This window comes from Squalius cephalus, assembly GCF_949319135.1.
Source record: "Squalius cephalus genome assembly, chromosome: 24".
NCBI lineage: Eukaryota > Metazoa > Chordata > Actinopteri > Cypriniformes > Leuciscidae > Squalius > Squalius cephalus.
Genome location: NC_137145.1, coordinates 20,125,770 through 20,144,272, shown reverse-complemented (window position 1 = coordinate 20,144,272; position 18,503 = coordinate 20,125,770). Strand labels below are relative to the sequence as shown.

General features: G+C 39.9%; 1 protein-coding gene across 1 annotated transcript; it reads left to right on the top strand.

Annotated features, from left to right (window-relative positions):
* The first annotated feature begins 574 nt into the window (after window positions 1–574).
* On the top strand, window positions 575–11,123 carry pigo (phosphatidylinositol glycan anchor biosynthesis, class O). The gene is made up of 11 exons (XM_079861068.1): window positions 575–781; window positions 1,423–1,904; window positions 3,504–3,647; window positions 3,803–3,926; window positions 4,034–4,193; window positions 4,787–4,966; window positions 5,100–6,645; window positions 7,156–7,359; window positions 7,542–7,729; window positions 8,766–8,836; window positions 9,349–11,123. Exons 2-11 carry the CDS (start codon window positions 1,424–1,426, stop codon window positions 9,476–9,478), a joined length of 3,228 nt encoding a protein of 1,075 aa, XP_079717194.1. The 5' UTR covers window positions 575–781; window position 1,423; the 3' UTR covers window positions 9,479–11,123.
* Window positions 11,124–18,503: the final 7,380 nt, after the last annotated feature.

Sequence of the window (18,503 nt, the reverse complement as noted above, 5' to 3'; positions counted from 1 at the left end):
GTTAAAATGCTAAACAAAAGTTAAATAAAACGTTTCCTTTCATAATTTTTAACAAACAATTTTGGATTATTTATAAAGTTTTATTAAAGGAGATTTTCAAAGAATTATTTTTCCACAATGGCGCCCCCCTCCTGCTCCCCTATGCTCTGCATACACTTCATTCCCATATAGACAGTAAAAGAAATGGACACAGCGTTCATTCCCCGTTTTTGCGCCACTGGTTCTACGCCAGAATAAATGCAGTATAACGTTAGTTGGTGTGGCCTTTTACAACTGTATAATGTCTATTAACAAACATACCCAGTAATTTCTTTAGGATAAATTAAGTTTATTTAATTTAAACCTAACGTGAAAAATATTTTAAACGGTATTTACTTGTATTGAAATAAGTTAGTTTAAAATAATAATAAAAATCCTGCCTGGACACAATGATTTTTACTACAATCGACAAACATTCGAGCCAGTACAACAGATTCTGCGCGAGCAGAGAGGCTTTTATTCTGAACATCAGTAAGTGTCTTTTATTTTGACAGTTGGCTTTACCTGAAACCGTCGTCCTGCGCATGTCAGCGGAAGTGGAAACCGGGCTGCGAGATGACCAATATTAAAACCAAACCGACATGGATTAGGCTGCATGTCCCGAAGTGTAGAACAGCATTGAGGCTCTGATAGCACCGCCGCCAGATGTGGGTGAACCTACGGCACTTCAGTCCCCCTGCAGTGGACGCACGGTGTACATTTACATCCCTGAAGAGAGAGAGGACGAACACAGAGAAGCAAGGTCAGTACTGGATGCATGCAACACACACACACACACACACACACACACACACACACACACACACACACACACACACACACACACACACACACACACACAATATGAATACAACAGCAGCCACTCGCCTGCATTTATGGACTCAATTTCTAGTGCGTTCCGTAGTATATACTTGTCTGGCCTGGCACACACACAGCACATTTCACATTAACGTCACGTTTAGAGAAAGTCCTAAAGGTTAGTGTTGTTTCAGTTTTGACTTACTATGGAGCGTTGCTTGTGTCGGTCTGTGTCTCAAAACCTAGTGAGTTGCCTACCTAGACAGCGTTTTTGTGAACAGTGAATGCACTTGGGGTGTCTAGGAAAGGCACTCAATATGTCTCTATGTCTCTATATGTGAGTCATTCTACAGTTTAGAATATATTTCGTATTATTTGATAAATTATATTGTTTCTAACAATTTTCTTCAGAAAAAGCATATTTTATCCATTAAAGGAAAGCATATTATCTCACACAAATGTTTTTTGCACCTAATGTTTCAGTTTGTTTGGAATTGCCTTAAATCACAGTTTTGTTGATGTGAAATATACCCCAATTTTACAACGAGCCATATATTGATTCTCCATGATCTCTGTCTTGCCTAGAATGAGAAGACTTCCTGTCCTGGTTGCCCTCATCTGGGTCTGCTCAGTGTTTTATGTGGGCATCTTCCTGTTTGTGGGAGGCTTCCTTCTTGTCAGGCTGGAGGTCAACAGAACCAGCACCTGTGCGGACGTCTTATCTCCAGGAGCCCGGATGAAGGGAGATTTCTGCCTGAGCGAGCCTCGCTTTCGTAGGGCAGTGGTCCTGATCATCGACGCCCTGAAGGCCGACTTCACCCGCTATGATCCGGAGAACACAGCACCCAAACCGTTTGAGAACAAGCTGCCGGTGTTAGATGAGATGGCATCATCACACCCCTCACATGCCAGACTCTACACCTTCCGGGCCGATCCGCCCACCACTACCATGCAGAGGATCAAAGGCTTTACGACTGGTTCCCTGCCCACGTTCATTGACGTGGGGAACAACTTTGCATCCAATGCCATCCTGGAAGACAATCTAGTGCACCAGCTGGGCCAAGTGGGTGAGTGAATCTGCAACTGGCATTTTCCTTTTCACCAAACCTGTCAAGAGTTTATAGAAAATGAAGACTATAGTATTCTATGGCCACTCAGAATTTTATATATAGTGCACTTTTTTGTGTGTGTGCAGATATTACATACAATAATGTTCTAACTTAAAAATCGAACATGTTAGTAATAGTATATAACACATAAGGACTTGTTTCTTGAGCACCAAATCATCATATTATAATGATTTCTGAAGGATTGTGTGACACTGGAGTAATGATGCTGAAAATAATATTTCACAGTTTTACTGTTTTTACCATATTTCTGTACAGCCTTGGTGAGCATGAGAGACTTAATCTTAAAATCTTTTAATCTTACCAACTCCAAACTTTTTCCTTTTTCTTTGGATTTTTATGGTGAAATGTGACTTGGGCCTTTTTTTGTTACATTTGTGAGATTTGCTAAAAAGCAATGTTTATAACATTACAGTATATTTCCATAATTCTGTTGTTTACTATGTATTATTGGAACTAATGGAATTTTATTTACTAAGTCACTGTATTTTATTGAATTAAATGAATCTTAAAGGCACAGTATGCAAGTTTCACCATTAGAGGTCGCTTATTCAAAACAATAACAAAGGCGTAGCTTGATGTCAGCGTGAATGAATGTGGAATCATGGGAATTTGTCAACTTCACCTCCACAGCGGATGGAAAGCAATCCGACGGGACTCAGGCAGAAATCATGTTAATGGATAAGCTATTAAAGTTTTATTAACGTTACTGTGGTATGAAGCAGGGCGGGGCAGAGAGCCTGAGACGTTTTACTTTGCTGTTTTTATTATGTTTATATGCCACAGCCCATGTGTTCACGGCCGACCGTATATATGCCTGGCCGCTGCCGCTCATTTTGTTTTGTTGTTAATGTTTATTGTACGATTAAAGTTAATCTTAACATCCGCCCTTGAACTTTTACTTTACTATAGTTACGTTTGATCACTTAAATTCACATTGTTTTATTTCATTGCAATCAAATAATTTGAGTGCTGAATTACTACTCCGGTCACTTTATTTGACGAATTAAAATTACGGGGTAACAGCTGTTTTACTTAGTCAAAACAATCATGCTAAAAAATGTTACATTTAAAAGTTATGTTAGGCTATATTGTTACTCTGTGTGTTCGCTTGGTGGCTGAGAAAACAAGAGATTCTAACAATGACTAACCGTGTTGAGCTATAACAATGATTAGTTTTCTCTAGATAAAGGTATCCAAACAGTTGCTCGCCTATCAAATGTTTATTAAAGCTTCTTTGGTGTTTTCTATGGAAGTAAAACCGGAAATGGAGGGTAACACGGATATGACATCATTAACAGGCGATGCCAAGACACGGGCCGTTAAAACATCACACTGGTTAAAACATTGTTGCAAACATTTGGGATTTTGTCAAATTTTCAGACAACAAAATATATAATATTGTTATAGTGGTTTTTGGATGTTTTAAATCTACAAATATTACATATTGTGCTTTAAATATTTAGATTGAATTGATCATAAAATGTAGCTTTTCTGCTAGAGTGTTTGTTAATAGTTGTTTTCTCTCCTGGTTTAAAGGCAAGAGAGTTGTTTTTATGGGGGATGATACATGGGTGAGTCTCTTCCCCAAGAAGTTCCACAAATCTCTGCCCTTCCCCTCCTTCAATGTGAAGGACTTGCACACCGTGGACAATGGCATTCTCCAAAACATTTATCCTACCAGTAAGCAGAATGATTTCACCTATCCATTAGGAACCTGCCTGGTTGGTTTAAGATCTCACTTTGTTTACCTTGTAAATAGACGTACACATCTCATGTTTACACTGTAAACACAGTGGGTGAATGAGTGGCTAAGAGGTTTTGTCTGCTCTCTTCAGTGGAGGGGGATGATTGGGACGTGTTGATTGCTCACTTCCTGGGTGTGGATCACTGTGGGCACAGATTTGGCCCGGATCACCCTGCGATGGCTGAGAAACTCTCCCAGATGGATGGAGTTATCAGGTTAGCTGCATGGCTGTTAGCTTCATTAACCCACACTCTGGCATGCTGTTACAGTTTCAATATATTCTCTTAAATATTATCTGCTGCTGTCTCACCGCTAACCCCAGGTCAGTGATAAAGCGTCTGAAGAACGACACCCTGTTGGTTGTGATGGGTGATCATGGAATGACAGACACTGGGGATCATGGTGGAGAGAGCCAGAAAGAAACAGATGCTGCCCTGTTTCTCTACAGTTCCTCTCCCTTATTTTCAGCACCAGGCTCCCAGGTAAAAGACACTGTTATGATTTGTCCATATTTGTCTATATTTAATATTTCACAACCAGTTGTGGTGTCCAGGAAAAAATGGCTGGGTGTAAAGATAGAGTAGAGATACTGTAGTCAACACTACTGGTCTGTGTTGCATGATAATAGCATCACTTATTTACTTGTGTTACACATAAGTGCAGAGATTTTAATGTTGTATGAAATAAAAAAAAATGTTGGTGTATAAATGTAACAATTATGTTAACGAGTCTAAACACATCTGACTGTACAAGAGCTTTAAGTCAGAAGCATTCCCCAAAATCAAAAGTCAGGTGCAGCTTTAATTCAGATGTGACATTAAAACATAGATACTTAATTTCAAATAATTTCAAATTGGAAAGAAAATCATAATCCGTATATTTTACGTTCAGTCCATATCAAAATCTAAAATAAGAAAAACAAATTGTTTAATTTTTAGCAGAATTATTAGCCTTTTCTCAATTTTATACTTCCAATATCCACTTCATAAAATGAGGAAAAAAAATCTATAAAACCTTTGGTTATCTTTGGACTCTTTCCATTCATTTGGAGTTCAGCATGTTTATATATTTTTAGGTGGAACCTGAGGTGGTACCTCAGACTGATCTGGTGCCCACCCTGGCACTTCTGCTGGGAGTTCCCATTCCCTATAGCAGTGTGGGCCAGGTTCTTCTGCCACTGTTTCCTCAGAATGGCTCCCGAGGTGCACCTACAGGACTCAGCCAGGCTGAGGCGCTGTGGATTAACGTCAAACAGGTTAGAGGAATTTCTCTTAGCCTATGTTTTAGGGTGCAATTATATTTTTGCCTCCATTATATTTCATATTTTTTTGTTAAACAATTGTGCTGAGCTTAGCTTAATTCTGTCTGATTCTTCCATTTCTGTGAAGGTACACCGCTTCTTGGAGACCTACTCTAACATGGCCAAAGACATCCCACCAGACAGTCTGTCTCAGCTGCGGGCTGACTTCTCAAACATTTCCTCCCAGTACTTAGCCGCTGCCCACAAGGGCCATCTTCCCTCTCCTAAGCTTGTCGTCTCCATGCAGAACTATCTGACGGCTGTCAGAGAGACTTGTAGAGCCTCCTGGGCCCGTTTCAACCCTTTCAAAATGGCTGCTGGGCTCTTAATCTTAGGGGTTTCCTGTATGCTGTGCTACGTCCTTTCCGAGTTGTCTCATGTAGTAATTCAGGAAAACGTCCTGAAGTTGCCTATACTCTCAGGGCTGGTGATGGGACTAGTAGTAGCTGCAGGTCAGCTGTTCATGCAAGGTTATTTGGAGCTCTCATGGTGTTTGGGAGTTGCAGCACTTTCTTCTGAGGTTTTGTTTCTATGGAGAACTCATGGAGTTTCTCCAAAAGATAGGTGGTCACCTTCTGGCCTCCTCACGCCGGCCCTGCTGGTTCTTTTCCTGCGCTGTGCCTCGCTACTCTCGGACAGCTATGTCATCTATGAGGGCCATGTTGTTACCTTCTTGCTCTTCACGTTGAGCGTATATGTTCCTCTCCGTCTCAACTGGGATGGACTCCTGGTCCCACTTCCTCCACCAGACACCCAGAAGCCACCTCGGCTGCTCCCAACAGCACTGCCGTCCTCAGTGGTTAGACGGGAGGCCACCATCTTGCTGGTGTGGTTGGGAGTACTGGTTGGATCGCTTTACCTATCCCTCTCCTTCCACAACTGCCGAGAGGAGCAGGGCACCTGCCAACCCTCACCTTTCCTCTCCCCGCTCTCACGTGTACAGGACAGCCAACTGCGCAACCTCCACTATGTCCTCTCCGTGGTCTCATTGGCCATGTGGGGGTACCTTCTACATCGTTGGCTCAGACACTACGGGAACCTTAACTGTTTCAGCGTGACTCTGTTTCTGGCCTGCTTCCTTGTACCACTGGCCTGTGTTTGCATGGGGTTGCATTGGGCAGTGAGCGCCACTCCACAGGACACCTTCCGGAGTTTGTCCGAACTAATCGGCCTAGCCCAGGTGTACCTGCCGCGGACCACTTTCTGTCTGCTGGGCCTGGGATTGCTCCTGTTGTGGGTGGACCCCATGACTGTGTTCCTCAAGTCAAGGACTCCGTTGAACTCTCGAGGAACATCCCTGCCACCCCCCAAGTACCGAGCCAGCACGGGAATCAGTCCACAGGCTGAATTGCACCACCTTATACCACAGCTGTATCAGCGTATCCGACACTCGCTGGAGGATGGGGTCACGGAAGGTAGCGAAGAGGACAGCAGGCCAGCCGTGGAGGCTTATGGTCTGGGTACAGTGTACTCAGCGCCCTTGGTCCTGCTGTGCGAACTCCTGGGGTTGGCGCTTCTGCTACTCCATCCAGAGGGAATGGCCCTTACCTTCCTGCTTCTCCTGCTGGAGGCCGGAGCTGTGCTGCACATCCACGCCTGTAGCACCACCCTCTCCAGCCTGCACAAACACTCCAGTAAGATGCACTCCATTTCTACCTTCACACCTTATGCCTTGCTAAGCTATTACTACTAGTGTTGTCAAAAAGTACCGACTTCGGTACCAAGTCAGTACTGAAATTTGAGTGGAATCAGAAACACCTCTGATAGCCCATTGTGCTCACGTGCTCATCAAATATGTCTGTGATTGGCTACAATGATCAGCGCTTCAAAAACTTGTTGTAAACATACATCAATGACGCTCTTCACTGAGCGCTTACACAGATACACACGGGAGCATTTGAAAGCAGGCGTCTATCAGCGGACCGGTCTGCTGATAGACGCTTGCTTGTGCTTTCAAACGCTTCCGCTCCCTCTTTCAAAACACTTTCAAATGCTCCCGTATGCTGATCATTGTAGCCAATCACCGACCTATCCGATGAGTGTGTGAGCACAATGGCCGATCAGGGGTGTTCACGATTCCGCTCAACAACAATTTTTTTCACATTTTACTTATGACTCAAATATTCTTATTTGAACCCTTCCAGATGGTTTCAGTGTGCCATGGGCTCCAGTGGTTTCATGGTCTCTGGCAGCCACCCAGTTTTTCCACGCTACAGGACACCTCCCAACCTTCCCCTCCATTCAGTGGGGTGCTGCATTTGTGGGTTTTCCTCAAGGTCATACAGGCACTGTGCTTCCTGCCTCATTGGTGACCCTCAACACCTTCTCCTCTCACATCATCTTTGCGGGTAACTTGACCTTAGTTTAGGTGCAGGATAGGCATGATTCACACTTGATGTTTCTGTATCACCTTATACTGGTCAACCAGTCATAACTTTGATCAGCCATTTGTTTGAAGCTTATGAGATTCTCCCTTGTGTCCATACATTCTCTCAATTTTTAATGATCACTGTCTAATTCGCACATGCAGTTGGTTGTCCTCTACTGCTGTTCTGGCCTCTGGTGTGCGAGGTGCGTGGGACCCGATCTACATGCTCAGCAGGAGCAGATGAGAGTGAGGACGCTGTCATGGAGATGAGACTGAGAGAGAACCCTCAGAAGTTCAGCTCGAGTCTCCTGCAGCTCGCTGCACGCTACCTCTTTGTGAATGGAGCACAGGTGCGTTCAAATTATGCCTACATTCACATTGCATTATGCTCACATTTAAAGGGTTACTTGACCTAAAAATTTAAATTATCCCGTAATTTACTCACCCTCAAGCTATCCTAAGCCCCTTTCACACAGCGCCTTGATCCCGGGAAATTGCCATAAAATTGCTAGTGTGCCTTCTGTGTGAATGCAAACACGTCCCGGGATTGATGCCGGGATGGGGACCTAGTAACATTGCCGGGATCAGTCCCGGAACGCGCCCTGTGTGAACAAAAGGCAGGACCAATGCCGTAAGGGGTGTGTCGTAGTAATGACGCACGTGCCATCGCACATGACTACATCGTCACTAGCTTCCGGTAACATCCATTAACGAGAGTCGAGTTCCGGCGAATGAAGCGTATTAAGCTTAGGGTTTAAGCTTAGATGAGAGTAGACGACTCTCGCGGTTCAAACAAATAGGGCTGGGCAAAAAACTCAAGCTCCTCCAACATTTCTCTTTAAAAATTCTTGATTTAGACTTCTAATTTGTGACTGGTGTTTTGTTTTGCTCTGTCCTCTGCACTTCCGTGTTCGTCAATACGTCATGCTAGACTCACGAATGGAAGCCAGTGATTCTAGTTTATAAAGTTATATGGATCTTTTTCTTAGAAAAATGCTTCAGAAGGCCTTTTTTAACCCCCTGGAGTCGTATGGATTACTTTTATGATGGGTGGATGTACTTTTTTGGAGCTTCAAAAACTAACCATAAGTCAGACACCAAATTCATGCAGAACATTTTTTAAACAAAACAGTATGTTTCTGTGGTCTCCATTACAGTGAAATGGCATTCCACAGTGATCATTTATTTTGTAGGTTAGGTAATTAAAAAAAAATAAATTCACCAGATGTGAATTGTTCTAATAAGTTTTTTTTGCGAATGTCATACATTTGTGTTGAGTCGCGTAAGACTTGGTGTGAAGAGGCTTAGCAGGCTAGTGTATTCTCATCTAACATTACGTTTTTGTAAAATGGAAAATAAAATGATAAATAACTTGTTTACCTTTAGGTTTTTGCATCAGTTTGTGCGGCTGCTATCCTCAGGAGACACCTGATGGTGTGGAAAGTGTTTGCACCGAAGTGAGTTGCCATCTCCATCTCTTTCTCTATTTTAATGTATTGTTACATTTACAAAAAGCATTTTTGAAATGGACTTGGTGGGTTGAACGAATAGTTCAGTATTGTTTGACAGTGTTGTTTTGTACAAGGTCCTTTAAAACTTTTCTAAAATTCACCCACGCAGCACTTGCTTTTCATGTTGAGAAGGTTTAGCAAGCTAACTGTCAGCATAGACTTCCAGTCCAGTGCTTTCTAAACAGACCCTGAATTATAACTATAACATAAATTCTGAGTTTTGACAACTCTGACTTTCACATGAGGTGAAATTATGCAGTGAAGTATTTTGCTGTCATTACGAACAAACCCACACAGGGATCCATTGTGGCATTATGAGTGTTGGCATAGAAACCCCGAGTAGTTTTCATCTTGTAATTGCTGTAATTATGACACAGCGCAACTGCAGCATAAGTTAATTTTTAAAAAACACTCCTCATAACTGCATCCTAAGCTGTGTTTTTTTTTCTCTTCGGCAGACTGATGTTTGAGGCGTCCGGCTTCATCGTGGGCAGCGTGTTTGTTATTCTGGGGGTTGCCATGGTGATGAGGGTGGACATGTCAGTGGGCGGCCTGTTCAAGAAACTCCTCCCTCAGAACTCCAGGTAGCACTTGTCACCCAAAAAAACTCATCTAGAACTTTTCAGAGATGTGTTGAAGACACCTGGCCATCCTCCTCAGCTCCACTGCCAACCATACAGATGAAAACCAGATCTGTTTCGCATCTGACTTTGGGCCAAAGAGCTCTAAAGCATCTCCTCATTTTTGAACACGTGAGAGAAGTCAATAACCTGAAGCTATTTTATAAGACTGCAACAGTCATTATGCTTTCAATAAGCTATTGAACTGTTGACAGGCATTGGTTGCTTTACTGCCTTTGTATTGAAAGAGAGAGAGAGAAAGGGAGATGATCTTTGTGCATGCTTTTTTACTGCCATGCCCACAAGGTCATTCAAGAGAATATTAGAAGTTATTTTATTGAAGGGCTACATGAAATCCACAGTGTTGCGAATGTGAACTCATAAAACCCCCCACTGACCAAAAGATTTAAAGGGCTAGTTCAACTAAAATGTAAATTCTGTCATCATTTTAACAGCCATGCAATAATGGTGGATTGTAACCAGGGAAAATTGTGCTCACTTTACATTCATTGAATAGAAGAGAGCAGCTTGAACATTCTGCAACAGCGCCCCCTTTGTGTTTTATGGAAGAAAGAAAGGCACGCAGGCTTTGGAGTGTAAATGACAGAATTATTTTTAGTTTTTTGGTTGAACTGTCTCTTTAAAAGCCATGCTTGAGGGCATCATTAATTTCAGCAGTGGACTGAACTATTCATGATTTTTTTTCTCTCTTTTTTTCTCTTTTATTGTCCTGCTTCTTATTGTGTGTGTGTTTTTTTTTTATATATATTTTTATTTTTTATTTAATAGCTCATTGTTAATGTGGTGTCCTGTCTATTCCCTAGCAATAACAAGCATCAGGGTTGAACAAATAACATGTATGTTGTGTTCTGCACCTTTTTTTTTTGTGTGTGTTTTTTGGCTAGGTAAATTCTTCACCTAGATATCAGGTCACTAGTTTTAACGGTTGCCTTGTTTGATATTAGTGAATGAAATCTGTGTTCATTCAATTTGCAATGACTGTTATTTATTTAGCTGTCATATATTTAGTTCACTAATGGATTAAATGATTTTACTCATCTCATTTTTGTGAGAAATGCATGGGGAAGATAATTACATGATCATATGCTCAGGTTAATTTAGCCATAATGCAATAGAATATTCTGTTCTGCATGTGTGCATTTTTTTTGTGTGTGTGAGAGGCTAATTTTTGTATTTACTTTTTTAAAGCAAAATACAGTCAAGCCATACAGTGGCTTCTAATAACATCTTAATGTGTGGTGGATGATTGAATTAGAGCTGTGAAAGAAATCATTTTAATTGTCCTAAAATTGTTTAAATTCATTGATAAAGGGGAAAAAAATCAATTAAATATTTTGTACAATTTGAAATGGTGGTTTGTGTGTGTATTCTAGTTTCTTTGTGTTTGCAGGAGCAGCTGTTGTCCTGCAGAGTGCACTGTTTTATCGAAAAACACCCTATGAAATCTGCAAGTGCCAGGGTAAATTCATTACAAAGTGCCCTGTCATAGGTCGTTCTCTTTCTCTTTGCATAAGGAATGACCAACAAGCAGAATTTATAGTTCTGGTAAGAAGTGAAATAAAAATTTATTTTTGGTGTAATGCTCCAATTTCAATGGTAGTTATGGCTCTGTTATATTGATCCTGTGGCAAAAAAATAAAAAATGTTGCCAAAAGGTTGCTATAGACCCTGGCAAAAAGTGGTGGGGACATGTCCCACCCGCAAATTACGCCAGTGGAGAGTGCTATAGGTAGTTGTCAGTCACAACGAGTGAGAAAGCTTGACATGGAGCTGCTAAATCTTGAATGCATTCATCTTGAACCTCCGGGGAATCTATAAAACAAAAAAACGCAGAACAGAGAATCTGCTGGCAAAAAGAGAGCGACAACAGAGCCCTTAATAAAACAAGAATCAACATGGGCTTGGCTTTTGGGAAATGGTGAGAACAGGGATTTGAAATGTTGTAAAAGCCATGCGGAGATGGTGTTTTTATTACTCAACAGCTGAGTGAGTTATTTTATTGAACTGATAAATTGCCACTCTCTAAAAGAGTTAATTTGTGAAACATTATCTATCGTGAAGGTAATTTCATCCGCATAGTCACGCAGAGCTGAACCACAACCAAAACATTGTCTGTCTAAATATTTATACTTTATTTACACAATGCCAAGAAAATGGGAGCAAACAGAATGGAAAAAATAAAGTTAGTCAATGCTCAGTGAGAGCTTACATGAGGGACTCAACTTTTTTCATTTTGATGCAAACATTTCATTTTTTTTAATTGAGATTATTGTATATCAGTGTTTAAAATGAGAACACTCATAAAAACATATAATTCATCAAATACATTGCTAATATCTACTGAAGTTTGTGCTATTGTTTTCCCACCATGAATGGAGTCACCTCATGGAATATGACGTCATTCAGGACAGGATATCATCGTTAACTAAAACTACTAAAATCATATTTGTTCATTGAAATAAAGCTGAAATCAAATAGAGTAAATGTTAAACTTATTTAATTAGAAATGTTGCCTTGGCAATAAACTGTAATAAGTTGAAGCAATTAAATAAAGACAAAAACTTTACTAAAACTTAAACTGAAATAAATATAAATTAAACCAATAACAATATTTAAATAATAATAATAATAATAAAATTCCAAAATCACATGAAGAAATGACTAACAATTAAACTTAAATTGGAATAAAAATAAAAAACAGATTTAGGAGCTGGATTTTATTAATAATATAACTAGTTATTTTATTTTTACTAGAAACTAAAAGGATAGAAATAATGGATGGATTAACAGATAAGAATATATACCAGAAAACATGCTTTAATTTAGACATTTTGAATAGAGAAATTAAAAATTATTTGCTTACAAATTGTGAGTTCTTAGAATTACAGTGCGCAGGGACATTGAAAAATTACAACACCCAATCAAAATAGTAAAATAATGATGAAAGAAAACAAATGAATACGAGTTACATTTTTTATCCTATATATTGGGACATGAAAATGCGGAATGACCCGTGATGTTTCTGATCGCATTGCAGAAACGCAACCAAAACCAAACCAGGTTATTTATTTAAAAATGATCAGTGTTTTCCCACCAGCTTCAGTTTGTTTGTTACACATGACAGGAATGCAGAAAGAAAAGAAAACACGTTCACATTTCCACCCCTACAAAACACAATTAACCAATACAAGTTGGGCACCAAAAGACGTCCCCCTTTGTGCCCTACATCAAAGTGGGAAATACCCATCCGTCATGTTAAGAAATGACCACCTGTGGTTGGCACATAAACAAACTAATCTTACGGACTTTCCAGTGGCCTTTGTCCCGGCACTACAAAAGATGTCTCATATCAAAGCGGACTCATTGCACACACAAGAAGAACAGATTCAAAACAAGGAAAGATGAGAGATTAAGTGCATTTTATCAACCAAACGATTCTGAATGTGCTTAAAGTCAGACCTCAGGTCCAGTCTGTGTTACGGGTGCAAAGTGTGCTCGGAATATCCTGCTTATCTGCAGAGAAAGATCTATAAAATCTTGCCTGACAGCTGACTTCTTGAAAACTCCCGTGTAACTTTATCTGGCAGTCAAAAGGGGATTTTCCGCAAACATAGCTTGATTCTATGCAACTGTGAAGATTGCCGTTGTCTGTTTACAGTTGCAATCGAAATTATTCAACCCCCATTGCAAATCAGGTTTATTGGCAGAATGTATAGATTTTCAACTATTTGCAATTTACAATCAAACAAAAGTAATTGAAATAGCTCAACACAACAAATGTTTCAAGTGTTTTCCACAAATTCAACTGAAAATGCAACTTTTAATGACTTCTGCAGTCTCAAAATTATTCAACCCCTTCATGGCAAGCATCTTTAGTACTAGAAGAACACCCTTTGACTGTCATGACCTGCTGCAAACGAGATGTATAACCAGACACCAGCTTCTGGCAGCGTTTCTGAGGAATCTTAGCCCATTCCTCATGAGCAATAGCCTCCAGTTCAGTAATATTATTGGGTTTGTGTGTTGCAACCGCCTTCTTCAAATCCCACTGATGTTCAATGGGGTTCAAGTAAGGTGACTGTGAGACTGTGGTGGCCACTGTTGAATCTTCCAGGACTTCTTCTTGGAATTGGATGTATACTTTGGATCATTGTCCTGTTGGAAGGTCCAATGACGTCCAAGCTTCAGCTTCAATGAATCCATCTTGCCTTCCACACGCTGCAGGTTTCCAGTGCCAGAGGATTATTCAGGGGGTGAATAATTTCGATTACATTTGTATCTCCATCCGTAGACCTCTTATGCATATACATCTCAATAATAAAAACAAAAATAATGCTTTTGTAATAGAAAATGCCATTAAACTTAACCCAGCCAGCATATAGTAATTGTAAGTGTGAGGTTTGTGTCTACGTGACTAACTTGAAACTCATTAGCTTTAGGGCATCAGTGATAAGGAACACACTGTTTGGTGACCTGTAGATTTCTGCAATGAGTTTATCTTGTATAGATTCCAAACAGATCTGGCAAGTGCACAACCTGACTGTGGGAAGTGGCTTGATTTTTGTATTTTTTTTTTCTGTTGTTCATTGAAGGAAAGTGAATTTGAGCCTCCAGTATAAACAAGCGCTTTGAGACGTGGGCGAGTCTACACAAGGAAGATGGATCATTGCTGTTCATCATGAGCACAATGAAAGTTGAACCTCCAAACGAACAGAACGTTTTGTTATTGGAGCCTTTTGCAAGTTAAACATCTTTGGCAAATTACTAACCTCAAATATTTCATCAATCTTGCTCGGAACTTATGACAAGTCTATATCTGTTGATAGAGAATACATAAAACATCTCTTTCAAATGTACATCTGTTCTCAGTGTAAATGAAAGCCAACCAGTGTTCAACAGTAGATGAGAAAACGTAAATCAATACTGATGAAAGAAACGTGTTGTATAACACATCTGTTGTATAACTGGATGAATGTTATAATGCAATGCAATCTGTTAAAACTATTATTACATTAAAACAGTAATAATATTCAAAAATGCAAAAAAATGAGTCAAAGTAAAAAAAAGATTCTTGAAAAGTTTTCAACTAAAACCGGAAATCTTTTAATGCTTTTTGGTTCATTTATACGATAGCAGCGTTTTAAAACAAAAAAGTTTTAGGCCTAAAAAAAAAACACAAGTTTGTGAAAACGGTGCCGTCATGCACGTGCGTATTATGCGTTCAGTCTATAGGTGCGTAGTTTCTTTACAAAGTGACATCGCCATACTGGCCTGGCATGAATAATGTGTTTTTACTCGTTTAGGCGGATCCGTGTGAATGGAAATCATATTGACAACGTTGTCATCTGTGCGCGAAAAACGCAAAAGAAAAACTTTTCTGTTTTTAGTACATCATTATCATGTAAACATCCACTTACTTGAAGAAAAAAAGCTTCACAGGAGTGTAAATATGAAGAAACACAAAGGCCAAATTTCCTTAAAGGGGGGGTGAAATGCTCATTTTCACTCAATCTCCTGTTAATCTTGAGTACCTAGTAGTATAGCATCCTTCATATCTCCAAAAAGTCTTTAGTTTTATTATATTTATAAAAGAAAGATAGGCTGTACCGAGTCTTTCCGGAAAAACCCGAGCGTCTGGAGGCGGGCCGTGTGGGCGAAGCCAGAGCCGTCGATCTGGGCTTTGTTTATAAAACATTCATCGTCGAAATGCAGGGAACAAACAGTCTACACAACTACACAACAATCTGCATCCACTGTTCCTAACGCTGGGTTCTTTGGGAAGCTTTCCCTCACATCCAAAAACACACTTTGGAGACACTATGCAGCGCTGCCGATGATTTCCTGTTGAAGCGCGTTGATGTGCGCGGTCTCGCTCTCCTCTGGTCGACGTGTGCGCGGCCGCGCTTTTCCGGGATAAATGCTCATATAAGGAGTTCCACTCTGGTCTACGTCATTAGATCCACGGTCGAAAAAAAAAACAGCCGAAACTTGTACCAACCCGGAAGTAAGATTTTCGGCACAGAAATTCTCCGTTATTCGTCCAAAATATTTTTTAAAAACTTTGGCCATGTTAAGCATGAGAATCCATATCTTTAACACTGTAAACAACTCTGAATACAATGAAACACCATTGTACCCCCCCTTTAATCATCCAACACAATGAGTAAAACCAAAGAATATAGTTCTGATGTGCTGCAAAAGATTGTTGAGCTTCACAAAACAGCAAGTGGCTGTAAAAAAATAGTTTAAGTGGTCATAGACTCTCCATGGATCACAGATGGAGAATTGCGGAAATTAGCCTCAGGAAAAGAAAATTAAACAGCACCTCCATCACCACATGTTGTTTGGGAGGGTTTCAAGAAAAATCCTCCTCGCTCATCCAAAAACAAACTAGTCAGAGTCAGACACGACTTCAAAAGGGTCAGATGAAACTAAAAAAAGAGCTTTTGTGCAGCAAAACCAGATGGGTTTGGTGCAAACAGGGATAAAAAGTACCCCATGCCCACAGTTGCTGGATCTGTGAAATTTTGGGCCTATATTTTTATGCTGGAGGTCCTGGACATCTTGTTCAGATATATGGCATCAAGGATTCGATCAAATACCAACAGATAAAAAATCAAAACCTGACTGTCTCTGCTAGAAATCTTATAATGGGCCGTGGTTGGATCTTCCATCAGGACAACGATCCAAAACAAACATCAAAATCAATACAAAAATGTGTTACTGAGCACAAAATGAAGCTTCAGCCATGACCATCCCAGTTCCTGACCTGAACCCTATAGAAGATGAGTGGAGTGAACTGAGGAGAAGAAGCGCCAACATGGATCTGGGAATCTGAAGGATCTGGAGAGATTGTGTATGGAGGAATGGTCTCTTATCTCTTGTCAGGTGTTCTCCAAACTTATCAGACATTATAGGAGAAGACTCAGAGGTGTTATCTTGGAAAAAGGAGGTTACACAAAGTACTGAATAAAAGGGTGCCATTAAATAATGAATCTATCCTATCTCAATTCGAGCAGCTGAGTCTTATGCCATTTTCTAAATGTCTAAAGACACATCTTTTTTGTCAGCACCTGACCAATTAATAGCACTTACCTTTTCTTTTCTATTCTATTTGTTTAGTTTTTCTGATTTTTTTAGACTAACTGAGACTTGTTACAGCACTTATTGCCCTCTTGTTGGTCTGATTGCTTCTATTGTTCTCCTCATTTGTAAGTCACTTTGCATAAAAGCGTTGCTAAATGATTGAATGCAAACGCAATTATGGCCAGTGTGTTTTGGAGAAAAATATTTATTTCATAATGTAATTTCCCCCCAACTTTCAATTTGTTTGAAATATTAGATTTTTGCCAATGTTTTGAATGAAAGATCAAAAGCATTAACAATGCAGATTTATTTTCACAGGCTTCTTTTTCAATATTGGCCAATATACAAAATGTGTAATATGCAAAACACATAATGCATATATTCAAAGTTATTTATATTAGATTTCATATAAAAAAAAAAACTTTCATTAGAGGGGCTGTAACATGAGCAAAAGTCTCTCATCGCACACTTTGACTAGCCTTCAAATAGTCCTGATTGTCTGTAATTTCCTCGTCACATGCTTTGACAAAGCAGCTTGATTACCTCTGGACCTGCTGAAGTTGCTGCTGCCCAGGTGGAAGTGAGCCATCAAATAGGAAGTGACACGGCATGTTGCTCATTCCCCGACAATCCTGAAGTGATGAGTGAAAAGTGAACGCAGCTGTGGTTAGAAATTAAACTGCTTGAACTCAAGTAGAGGATCAAAGTCATCTGTTCCCCTCTTCACGCTTCTTTACTGCTCATGAGATATACTTGGATCACATCACAGAATAAAGACCTGGCCGGCGTGTGGAAGGGCTGTTAATCGAGCAGGATTTCAGGCTATGGGACCATAAAAAAATAAAAAAAAAATAAAAAAAATAATAATTTTAGTTCTGCATGTTTGAGGCCTTTAGTTTGCTGGCTGCATTCCATGCATATATTTAGCTTCTACATGTAGATGCACGCCTGAAACATAACACTACCAGTATTGCCAAAACACTGGACATTTCTGTGCATAAGAATATTATGATGCACATTTCAGCTGCTTTGAACAGGAAACAAGTATTTCTTTATTTGTGCTTCAAACCACAATAGCAGAGGATACAAATCTGTGAAATTATTAGGAACATAATATCAATGACTGGAAGGAACTTGATAATAATTTTCAAAGTGCATAATTTTCCAACAGCGATCATTGCTTACCTGCCAGCAGCAACAGTACATGTTCTCGCAGCTTTTATTGGGTCACATCCAAAAGCACATGAACCCACAAATTAGTGGTGCTGTCAATCAAACCATACGTGGTTTGGTAAGAATTTGCCAGCTTTGATATTAAGGTATGTTTCTTTAAACGTTAATATGTTACATAAAAGAGTCATAAAGATGAACATTATCACAACCATTATGACAGTAATTGGTATATCTCATCAGATATCCACACGCAAAGTGTGTTCATATGATTAACCCGATACTGCTAGTCACCATATGCAGATAAGACCAGTTGCAAACCCATGAGCAATTGAGAATCCAATGCAGAGCAGCATGCTCTTATTTTTTATTTAATTTAATTTATGTATTTGAATCCACTCAGTGTGGACACCTCTGATTAAAAGACAAAAGAAACCTAACAGTGGGCTGATGCACACTAGAATGATCACTTAGTGGAATTTAAGCAACATCTAATTTGTTCAATGTGCCACCTGTTCCCTCCAGCTATGAGCGACACGCGTTAATACAACTTTACCTTCACCATGTTTGTTTCTCATGAGACAGTGACATTGATAAGCACATTTTAAAAGCCCTGAAGACATGTCGAAACTTTCCCTTCGCTTCAGATGAATGAACTTGCTTGGGAGGAGCCTTCATTTCCAGTTAACAAAAGAAGGTGAAAGGGCTCATTTAAT